This window comes from Rhynchophorus ferrugineus, unplaced genomic scaffold (assembly GCF_030347505.1).
Source record: "Rhynchophorus ferrugineus isolate W39M unplaced genomic scaffold, kcgeb_rfMv2 rfM11, whole genome shotgun sequence".
NCBI classification, from domain to species: domain Eukaryota; kingdom Metazoa; phylum Arthropoda; class Insecta; order Coleoptera; family Curculionidae; genus Rhynchophorus; species Rhynchophorus ferrugineus.
In genome coordinates, this window is record NW_027472590.1 from 31,058,476 (window position 1) to 31,071,068 (window position 12,593).

Consider the following 12,593-nt stretch of genomic DNA (forward strand, 5'->3'; position numbering starts at 1 on the left):
AGCTAAGTCATCACCTTCTGACTACAGACCTATCAGCCTACTAAGTTCCATTTCCAAGCTGGCTGAAAGAGCAATTCTTTATGCTCTCACTGATTTTACGAAGACAAACAATATCATTCCAGATGAGCAATTCGGGTTCCGCGCTAAACATACAGCCGTTCATCAGGCCCATCGGCTGGCCGCAAAAATCAACTGTGCTTTTAACCGACGTGAAAGACTTGGAGCGGTCTTCTTGGACCTAACCAAAGCCTTTGACAAGGTTTGGCACGAAGGCTTAGTGGCGAAACGCATCCGATTAGGTCTACCTGATGACCTAACAGCTCTTATCAAATCATTTCTGTCAGGACGATCGTTCCAGGTGAAGATTAAAGATATTCTCTCTAGCCGGAAAACCATCGACGCAGGAGTTCCACAAGGCTCCCCATTGGTACCCGCTCTATTTAATATATTTCTTTCAGTTATCCCTAGGAGACCACAAGTTGAGGCTGCTTTTTACGCAGACGACACTGCTTACTTTGCTTCTTCAAGAGTAGCATCGCACATCCGAAGCAGACTCCAAAAACAACTCGATGAGACGGTCCAGTGGTTACATTTCTGGAGGTTGCAGGTCAACCCACAGAAAACCCAGGCCAACTTCTTCCACAAGAAGCGTTTTGCACCGAGCATTTCGCATCTTAAAATCGAGAACGCCGAAATCCCATGGTCAGAGGAAGCCACCTATCTCGGTCTTGTCTTCGATCGCAAATTTAGGTGGAACTCCCACATTCAAAAGTCCCTCCATAAAGGTCAAGGTATTGTTAATTTGCTGTTCCCGCTTATCAACAGAGCCAGCGGGCTTCCTCTACCTATAAAATCTCTCCTGTACAAGATGCTGGTTCGATCAGTCGTTCTATACGGTTCCAGTGTCTATCTAAAATACGTCTCCCCTAGCCAGGTGGAACGTCTCCAAGTGTTTCAAAATAAAATTCTCAGGAGAATTATCAATGCCCCATGGTTCGTCAGGAACAATCAAATTCATAGAGAAACAGACGTCGCCCCAAGTTCACGATTTTATATCCGAGGTTTATTCGAGATATTTCTCCACTCTTCGTCTCTCGGACAATAAATGTATTACCGAGCTACCCCGTCGTGCTCTAACTCCTAATTGTCTCGACCTTCTCCGGCGAGCGATTAACTCATGTACCGCAAGCTACGTGGTGTGATAACGACGCCACGTCCTTGCCTGGCCCTTGTGCCTCTTAACGGTGTTACCGGTTACGGGCACCCTCCTTACTAACAGTAAGAAGTATCAGTTAGGGTCATTGGATCAGCTGATAGGGTGGGGTTTAGTGGGGTTTAGTGGTTCCTTGCCTGGCCCTTGTGCCTCTTAACAGTGTTACCGGTTACGGGCACCCTCCTTACTAACAGTAAGAAGTATCAGTTAGGGTCATTGGATCAGCTGATAGGGTGGGGTTTAGTGGGGTTTAGTGGTTCCTTGTCTGGCCCTTGTGCCTCTTAACAGTGTTACCGGTTACGGGCACCCTCCTTACTAACAGTAAGAAGTATCAGTTAGGGTCATTGGATCAGCTGATAGGTTGGGGTTTAGTGGGTAGCCCAGAGGCAGCCTTCCCGACCAGGTATCCGTAACAGGATTCCCCTACCCGGTTCCAGGTGCGTCAAACATGCCCTTCCAACGAAGACTATGCCACACTGTTCGTAAGGGACCCAGCTATCACATACTCAAGCCACGACCTTCAAAACCTACATGCGCGTCATCTACAGCGTTTGTCTCCATCATATTTGAACCACCCTCGTACGATTGCATTACCTTGTAAACGTCGAGTTGTCCGCAAAACACATCGAACGTGTTATAAATGTTCTGCAGCATATTAATCACCATCATCGGGGTGGCCGTGGAGCAGATCGACGTGAAACCGACGATGTCGCTGAAGAGCATCGTGACGTCGTCGTGCGTTTTGGCTTCGATGGCTTCGCCTGAAACACGGAGACGATTAGAACAAAAAAAAAAGAGAAAACGATTTCCGCGATGGAGAGGTCGCTCGATCGCTTCTTATCTATTTCGCCGGAAATTGGGGTAGGTGGTAAGGAGCGAACGGGTTCCGGCCGTTAAGTAGGAACAAGGAAAATTGAATAGAATCCATGAGCAATTTGTTTGATAGTAATTTTATGAGGTTGTCTGGCGATTTAATTATCGCGATCAAATTAATCTCGTATAATGTGCAATTTGCTGATTAAGAGAGAACATTGAATACTTAAATAATTCTGGCAAAACTTCTGGCAAAACAAACTGTATGAAGTACTTATAAAGGTACACTTTTTAAAAAAATCAAAATCTGGCCAATGTTGCACCGCCTAATTTTGGCTAGCAATATTAAAAAGAATTTGTTTTTTTTTAATTGTTAAGCAGCAGTGTTATTTAAGTTTTGTATAATTTCGGGTTATTCCCATATAGTTGTAACTATTAAGGAATTATGTAAATTTTGATAAAATAAAATATTTTTAACAAAAAAATTGAACCGACTAAAAAAGTAAATAAGGAGCTCACCAAAAAGTAAAAAATAATTAAACTTAGATTTTTAACACAATATATAAAATAAACGTTTTTAAACAAAATGTGTACATAATAATCATTGTAATAACAAAATAAACAGAAATAGAAGCTTTATTTAACCTATCTACTACACGTATTTTATATTCTACTATATACACACAATTTAGCTTAATACCTAACTAAACCTATTTATCTATTTACACTATTATTTTAACTACTACCAATTTATTATTATTTTATTTTATTATTTTATTTTTTTTTAAATTTATTTTATTATTTATTATTGCAGTTGGTACCGAGCTATAAATAAGAATTGCTTTGTTCGTAATTTAATTTTGTGTATATGTCACAAAGTTTTTATTATTATTTTTGTATCGTTTGGACTCATATCACTCTGGTTAATAATATCTTTACTCTTTCACTCTTTACTTGAACGTTTAAATAAAATTGCATTGTGCTTTGCTTATTTATTCCACTTTTAAAATGATCTTTAAAACAGTAGCTGTGTTTTTGTAACATCTACTACCAATTTATTATTATTTTATTTTATTTTATGCCACAAAGTCTTTATTATTATTTTTGTATCGTTTGGACTCATATCACTCTGGTTAATGATATCTTTACTTGAACTTTTAAATAAAATTGCATCGTTCTTTGCTTATTTATTGCACTTTTGAAATGATCTTTAAAACAATAGCTATGATAATACATAATTCCTTTTATTTGTCCTATGTATGTCCTATTCCATCTAGTATCCATCGTAGTTTCATTTCAACTCATTCAACTGCTTCATATTTTTATAAACTCATTTATGTATTCATGTAATCTTCAGCATATTTACTACCTTAACTTATTTATCGCATGGACAATGTTTTTTCATCGCTGTTGTTACTTAAACATCAACAACTATACATTAAAAAATATTAAAACCAATCTTGCCTTTTTATTAGGATAAGGGGTTTATCCTGTTTGCTGATAATTTGTTTTATTACTTTTTGTGCTATTTATTATGCTCTTTGTGTAAAAGTTTCGACTTTAACAGCCCTGTAAACTTTAATAATCGTTGACGTAACTTTTTGTTTCTTAAAACACAATTTATTTATAAGTTATCATAAAAAAGAATTTGATAAATTAGTATTACGTAATAAAGTACGAAACCATATATATATATATATATATATATATATATATATATATATATATATATATATATATATATATATATATATATGTAGAAATATGAAAAAGGTATTGTTTTACATTGCCTATGTTCTATTTATTCGACCGTAATATTAACAGGGGCCCCGTCCATAAACGTTGCCTGCACATTTTATACAAAAATCTCAAAAATCCAATAGAAATATTTGTTTGAAACGAACGAGCTTCCGCAACATATTGCGCCATCGTCGAAAGTTATTTTCACTTTACTAGATTATGCCGGTGGGTATTTTTGTCGAAATATTTTATGCGCCATAATATTCGAAAGGAAACTATAAATATATCGAACCACGTGTAAATATTTGCCGTAAAAGTTACCCCCGAAAATGAAAAGCGCTTTGTTAGTCTAAAAGGCGATAAAACGCTAACATTATTTGTATTGAAAATCTTTCAGAGCTGATTTTAGATAGTGACGCTCTCTAGCTTGATACTTAACTGACAGGTAATGTTAGTGAAGGTCAAATGAGGTTAATTTTCATATAAATTCCGAACGTTGATCATTGTTATAGTCATTGTAGAAATTCTGAGATTTTTGGGTTAAAACTGATCCAACTCAAAAGCCAATGAAGGAGACATTAAGAGAGTTTTTTCAGAGAACAGCATTAGTGGTAATTGGGTGGTTTTACCGAATTTCCATGAATTCCTCTATGAAAGGATTTTTCAAATGGGGACTACTACAATCCACATTTGGTGAACTGTAAGCTTCTGACCAAATTCTAGTAGAATATTTTAATTCACAGCGACTTCAGTGCATTTTCTGGTGGCCTAACAGTTCGAAATATGATGCATGTGCCGGGTATCCACGGACTAAGGATGTTTTTCAAAACTTGAATGTTCCTTACTTGGAAAAGTTTATGGCTAGGGGTCATTGAGAACCTTCAATCCATCTTTTGTGACATTACAGTTTTAGCTGCGATACCTTTGCTTGAACTCTTAACTCAACTACTCCAAAAAACCCTTCGAGTAACTGTGGAACGGTTGCCAATCCAAAGTCAACTTGACTTGTTCTTTTTTTGCAATTAATTTTATTACGGTTAATTGAATGAATTCAAAACAGAACCGCCCTATGGCCTCCTAGGATTCCTGCTGACTGCGCCAGTTATAACATGTGAAATGGTTTTAAACAAAAAAAGCTATTATTTTACTTAAAAATTGTTTTATTTAACGGAAAGAAGAGCCGATTTGTCGAACGGCGATACAAAGCTACACTGAGGGTTCTTATTAGCGTTGAGAACTCTCGACTAAAAGTGACTTTTTAGCAATTGACTACTTTTTACTATCGACTATTTCAGTGGCTATTTTTGGTTCGACTGGTTTTAGTACTTTTTGCCAGTGACCGTTTCAGTCGACTGTTTTCAGTCGCTATTTTCGGTCCGATTGATTTTGTTATGTTTGTATCGATTGTTTCAGTCGTGTACCTTTAGTTACTATTTTTGGTTCTACTAGTTTCATTCTATTTCGACGATCACGTCTTCATTCGACGAAAATTTCTTCCAGCGAGCATTCTTTTGAGATCTGAGAACCAAAGTCCAATTCATGGATTTTTGCCATCGTTTTCACTGACTTGTGACACGGTACACTGTCTTGGTGAAGCAGTACTTTCTTTTTTTCGGCGATTTCGTACTTCAAACCGTCTAATAAAGCTACGTAATAGAGTCTGTTGATGGCCCCTCCTTCCTCGCGCGGCACCTACTTTGCAAAGAGCTTTTTCATACCCAAATATTTGTGAATGATATTATATACACGTTCAGTTGATATCTTTAGAGTGTCTGCTATTTCATTCAATTTCAATTTACGGTCATTCAAAATCATTTTGTGGATTTTTTTAAAATGTTTTTCGTCGGTAACAACCTCTTTTGGACGTCCGCTGCATTAACCGTCTTTGGTGCTCATTTCACCATGTCTAAACTCAGCATACCTACTCTTGATTCTTGGTTTTCCTGGGGCAGTGCCCGGAAACTCGACATTAAGCCAAGTTTTTGTTTCAACTGTATTTTTTCTCTTTAAAAAGCGATATTTTATCAACACGCGAAATTCATTTTTATCCATATTTACACTATAACAAAAGTTGTTTTACTCAAAATGCTATAATTCACAAACTAATGATCCGACTGCTCTCAAAATTATACACACATCTTCTGAGGGTTAGGGCCAACTAAAAAACATATGGATTTTATTCTAGTATCTATGTGTCAGGCCGGGGACTTTTCAATTGACCTATACTGAAATTTACTTTTACTTATTTACATTTATTTAAAGTATATTGGAATTTATTCTAGAAATTAATAAAAAACAGGTGTTTTTGAAGAGCAAAATTTGTGGTTAGGTTACATGTTGTGGATTGTGTATTTCAAGGAAACTCGTTCTAAAACTGACAAACAGCGAGAAAAGTTCAAATCTCAATGTACATAATGAGTGGTATTTTAAGAGTATATGACACATTGAATGTTTAAAGCCGCAGCGAGGGTATTGATGAGAAGGTATCCCCTCAGAAAAAGGGAATGGATGAAGTTACAATATCCTAGCATAAGTATAACTTAGCAGACTTTGGATTTGGAAAATGAGAATAGTGGAGAAAAAACTGTGTTTTATTGGCCGTAACTTATTGCTGTCTTCCATTAGGCCCCATCTCAGTTGAGTAATGTTAGTTTATTTGGATTCAATATAAGAGAATATATTTTATATTGTAAGATGCGTTAATAGTGATGGTCCTTGGCCATGAGGTCAATAATTTTATTTCTCTTTTAACTATGGATCAAAATCCAGGTTAGTTACATTTTATGGCCTTGTTTGATAAGTTTTGGTGTGAGTCAATGTCACTGAACATACTGGAGTAATACGTGTAGTTCAGCATTGACTGGGACCCCTTTCAAAAGACATTTAAGCATTTGACAGCAAAGATTTTCTCCTAATGATATAGCAATTTTCTAAAAAGGATGAGAAATAAGTGCAAATATAATAAAACATGGTTACATTTAGTGAATACGTAAAATATTCTGTTTTTATATTAATTTGTTACACAATATACATTTTTATATAGGTCCTTTAGAAATACTCCAGTATGTTGCTTCTCATGCAGCTTTACTAATGGATAATGAAGATATTACGTCCATTATACAATATATCTTCGGTCTACTAGAAATTGGCTTTTTTTCTTTTAAATCTATTGAATTTATAATATTCTCTATAAGCGATTTCAGAAGCTTTACATATTTATGGACATAAAAAGATACGATATTGTTTTCACACGAATAAATCATTGTTGTCGGTGTGATTTTATGTTATCTCTCAACACTTTCATATTGTTATTATAAATGATATACGATAAAAAAATTCTAAAGCTAATACCCGTGGTCTAATATTAATTTATATGATGGAAATTTATGCTAAATGCGACATTCTATATTCCAACCAAAAATATTGAAATTGGATAATGCCCGGATCCTATCTGCCGTGATATTATGAAAATATTTAATGCTGTTTTCGTAATATTGGCCAAATTAAATGTAAAGAAGATGGGAGGAGTGACGTAAACTAAAACATATATTAGTCGGGGTTATTTTAGGTTTACCTACACTGTGTTGAAGCCGAGACAGGAAATTAAGACTGTTTTCGAGCTAGCTGTTAAAACTACTTTTAGATAAATGCTTTTATCTTTATGGAAATAAACTACATTACACGGGTGGACGAAGAGTGTTTGTAAAAAGTTTTTAAAACCAATCAACCTATAGTACTTAGACGTATAATAAAACAGACAACGCACGTCATATATTACGTCGAATATACTGCCAACCGCGCCTCATAAATTTTTGTTTACTTAATAAAATATTTTTAACAAAAAAAAGGAACTGACTCCACACTGATCAGTTGGTAGTAGTGCAAATAATATGGTATGTAATAAGCTAAATCGTGTGTATATAGTAGAATATAAAATACGTGTAGTATACAGGTTAAATAAGTTTTTTGTTTACTTTTATTTAGCTACAACTATTATTATGTACATATTCTATTTTAAAACGTTTTTTTGTGTTAAAATCCAAGTTTGATTATTTCTTACTTTTTAGCGAATCCCTTATTTAGATTTTGAAGTCGAATACATTTTTTGTTAGAAATATTTGATTTATCTATTTTTAGTGTTAGATATTTACTCAATAAATTACGTAGTTATTTTATCAAGTATTTCAATAGCCCAAGTAAAAGTACAGCCCGTATAAGGAAATATTACAATAAAGAAACCATTCCTTCCTTTTTCAAGGTAGTTAATGAAAATTATTCTATGCGCATCCCAAAATACAGACCCCATGACCTTGCCAGCCAACTATTGCTTTTTCCCACGCTTTGGAGCGAGTTCATCATATGCAATCCACTAGGGTAGAGTAAACTAACTAAAAAAGCTCTAACTAAAGACATATGGATTTAATTCTAGTAGCGCCATCTATGTGTCAGGCTGGGGACTTTTCGGTTGACCTGTTGGTTATGTTGCATAACGGAAATCATAAAATAACACTTGGTGCCCTGGCCGTGGGCATCTAAAATATTAACGAAAAAATGTCAGAGTATAAAAAAACTTAAATTTGATGTGACAACGTTGCATTATAAATTTTGACAAGCTGCATTGGCTGTTCTATCAGAAAGAACTACACGTTATCTAATATTCTAAAATTAGACATATCATTTATTTTATATCATTTTCGTCGATATATGAACGTCAACGCCTTCGTCGCTTAATATAATCCCAAGGGATTCAGACCCGATTTTTTTCGCCCGAAAGAAGGAAGTCATCATCGTCTGATACTTACCAAGCCATAGTCGTTTCGCAATGTCAGGTGGAAAAATCAGATGGAGCAGGCTGACGTTTTTCTCCCTTTCCTTATCGACTGCCTGATTACCCTCCTCGATCGAACTCTTCAGCTTATCCATCCGTCTTCGCAGGCCGTCCTGCAACGACCCAGGAAAATTAATCGCGCAATCTGTTCGCAGTCGTTTGCGAGAGTGATCTTTTAATAGCCGGAAGTGTTCGGCCATCGATTAGAACGGCCCGAACCGCAACCGAGTCGATTAAGTCTTAATCGGATTTTTTCCTGTTCTTTATTAGTTATATGGCGATATTTACCTGAGCCCTGGCCTGTTCTCCGACCAGGATGACGTCTCGGGTGGCGTCGTGTAGAGGAATGTCCGATATGAACAATCCGCTGCCAGTGAGGCTCTTCAAGCCATCGATATATGGCGATCCCACAAAGAGAATTGAACTTGACTCGATACAATGTACCATTTGTCCTTTGAGCTCCAGTTTCTGAAACAAACATCAATAAAACTATTTAGTTTGTCAGTTATACAGGCTAAAAAAATTAAATGGTACCAGAGAGAGTATAGAGTATATATATATATATATATATATATATATATATATATATATATATATATATATATATATATATATATATATATATATACATATATACATACATAAAACAGCTACATCTCCGAAAATAGATAATAAAAATAGATTAAAAATAAATAAAAAACTGTTAATATTACATTTATTTACTACATCGATAGAAAACATCTAAAACAGCAAAAATTTCACAAATACGTCACGTCCGATGATCTTTTTGTGTGACTTAAATTTCATACAAACACAGTAAAATACCCTTAATAAGAACTTTCAATGTTTACGATCATACTAGACTAAAAAAAGGTCCACATCCTTTATTTTTTAGCATTGTCTGTCTGTTTGATAGATTTAGTAATAAAATTCGGAAGCAGACATAAAATTTTCATATCCACGCGTTTTTTCCTTGATACGAAAAGCATGACATCAACTTTCGATGTTCGAAAGTTTCTTGATATCGAATCTATGAAAACCAAATCAGAACCGTATATGTCGATGGAAGATCTTTATACGATATGTCGTTGACAATATCTCCTGATGGTTTTACTGTATATACATATTTAGTAATCTTTTGATCTTATTCAATATTATATAAAAATAGCTTATTTATTTCTACTTAACTATAAAGATAGTTTTGTTAATTTCTTGTTCAGTATTATTTATCAGTATTATTTTTCTCGTTCATCATATTGGCATTATTGACGGTATTCCAGTACAGAATATTTAAAAAAATATATTATTTTCGTATTATCAAGACTTATTTTTTTTAAGAATATACCTTTTAGAGATATTTTCGGTATCTAAAAACGAGACTTTCAATGGTGTGAATTTTCTTCATACATTCATGTATCGTGTATTATAAAAGGATAAAAGTAGCGTTGGGAACTATCGACTGAAATCGACTATCGACTGTTTAATAATTAATTATTTTTTACTATCGACTGTTTCACTCGCTATTTTTGGTTCGACTGATTTTAATACTTTTTACTAGCGACTGTTTTAGTCGCCTGTTTTCGGTGGCTATTTTCGGTCCTACGTTATGTCATGAACTAGTTTCTTTTCTATGATTAGTTATATATTTAAGTTCTATTGTATTGTCTATATTTATTATAGTATATTATTTGAAAATAGCAATTAATATATTAAAATACGATTAAACATTTGTGGGGTATTATTCCATTCCATAGAAAAATTCCATTTCTTTTTACAGATCCACAGAACATTCAAATATAAAAGTAATTCTACTTCTTTTAAAATTAAATTATTATTTACATGGTAATATAATTCAGTAATATATTTCCTTTTCTTTTTTAAAGTTAGTTCGTGAAGAAATATGTATAACTCCGTCTCGTTTATACTACCATTGGAAAATATAAACATATATAAAATTAACTGCTCCAACCAATTATCACCGTCCTTTCCTCTCTCACAATGTAAATAGGAAAGAGTTCGTACATCTTCACCTGCACTACAACCGTGCATTTGACTGAAAATAGTAATTACTACTAATAAAAAATAGTAATTATTATAAAAATAGTAACTACTATTTTCAGTCGCTAGTTTTTTGACTATCGACTGTTTCGACTGTGTTGTGACTATCGACTGTTTTCAGTCGATAGTTTCCAATGTTAGATAAAAGTAAATAAGTCGAAGAGCATATTTTCGCTAAATTATACATTGGAAAAATATCTAAAGGGCATATTTTTGAAGGGTTAAGCTTTGAAAATATGTCAATATATATATGTAACGATTTTGATGCAAGTATATTGTTTGAAACTGAAAAAATTGACAAGCCATGAAATATGTGCATTTTTTTTCCTTGACATTTGTTATAAAGTATCGTTCTCCCAATAAAAGATAATTTAAATTGTTTTTGTGAAGACTGCCTAGTATTATAAGATAATCTTATGTTCAACTAAAACATTATATTAATCTTTTATGACTGTTTTATATCATTATTTTAGAGGTTTTCTTGAAATATTGATTTTGTTTCTACTGGGACCTTATTTTTAAAATGCTATCTTATTTTTTATGATTATTTCTGTAATTTAAAATGTTAGTAATTGTAATTTTAAATATTTTTATGTATTATTAATTTAAATACCTATATATTGCTAATAAATTGTAAATAAATATCTTGTAATATAATATAAATAAATATATAATATAAATAATAAATATAGTATAAATAAATATATTGTTAATAAGTATCTTTTAAAGAATTACTTGCACGATAACGTATTATGAACTCAGTCTAAAAGGACCTATAAATACCTGTGTAAAACAAAATTTCTCTACCAAATCAAAGCTAGAGCTGAATTTAATTACACACGTTGATATTGGATTTAATTAAAGCTATCTCTATTAATATAACTAGCTTGTATGCACATGAACTCAGGAGAGAGCAAGGTTATACAATTTAATAGAAAATAGAGTGTAATATTAATCCTGCTTTTGATGCTAACAAATAGGGTATACTTGTTTGAATGCAACCCTTTCATGCACTATGGAGAGGTATTTGACTATCTGGGGCATAGGCAATTATAATGTTGGTATAATGTAAAGGTGGTCTTTTGATATTTTGAAAAGGATACTCGTTACGGCCACACAATATATAATCTTATAGGTTAGAGAGCGACGCTGATAAAGTGGCCATTCATAAGACCATGAACATTTACTATCATAGTAAGATTGTTTCAATATAATTATTATTATGTTCATAGTATGCTTAAATGTTTACTATAAATAATAAAATATTATGAAACATTATAAAATAATATTGTGAAATGATTTATGTACAAATAATCTTACTGCTACCGGATTTCTATGTGCAATACTATAGTTACAGCTTTATAGGTTTACAGTGGTATAAGGTGTATCGAGAACTATGATCTTATCGGACCTTTCCTATGCCGATCGGTGATAGTTCATCCGAAATATGAGACGTGTTCAAACTTGTTTGGCAGTATGTTTTAGGATACATTGCTAATCTCCGGATTTGGTACATACGCAATATCCTGCGTAGAAAAGAATAAACTATATTGCCGTCCTTTTCTAATGGCGGTACATCCTTTTCGAGCATAGAGTGATCGCTTTTTCGTTTGGTTTTAACTATATTGGCTGGGTTTGATCTAAACGATTTTGGTCCTTTTTATGGTAATGTTTATTTATATGGTTCTTGGAGTTCTTGTTAAATGTTCAAATATGTAAATTAATTTAAATATGGTGTTTTTATAAAAATAGAAAGGCATATATTCATTATTTTTATTATTTCATTTTATTCAATAACGATTTAAATAAAATGTGTTATTTAAAAAAAATTTCAATGTTTATTTCTCTCCTTATATATAGTTCAACATTGGAAGCATCACGTTAGACAAAAAGCAAAACACATTAGAACCAAAATAAAACAACTATTCTGGTTAGTCGGAA

At 33.2% G+C, this 12,593-nt stretch overlaps 1 protein-coding gene across 2 annotated transcripts in view; it reads right to left on the reverse strand.

Annotated features, from left to right (window-relative positions):
• The window catches only part of Gycalpha99B (guanylate cyclase 1 soluble subunit alpha 2), a 204,412-nt gene that overhangs the window by 61,013 nt on the left and 130,806 nt on the right, over nucleotides 1-12,593 (reverse strand). For both annotated transcript variants that reach the window (XM_076418371.1, XM_076418373.1), the window contains 3 exons: nucleotides 8,883-9,062; nucleotides 8,569-8,707; nucleotides 1,808-1,974 (listed from right to left, as the gene is read on the reverse strand). In XM_076418371.1, the coding sequence (XP_076274486.1) occupies nucleotides 1,808-1,974; nucleotides 8,569-8,707; nucleotides 8,883-9,062 (486 nt within the window). The remainder of the gene's footprint in view (nucleotides 1-1,807; nucleotides 1,975-8,568; nucleotides 8,708-8,882; nucleotides 9,063-12,593) is intronic.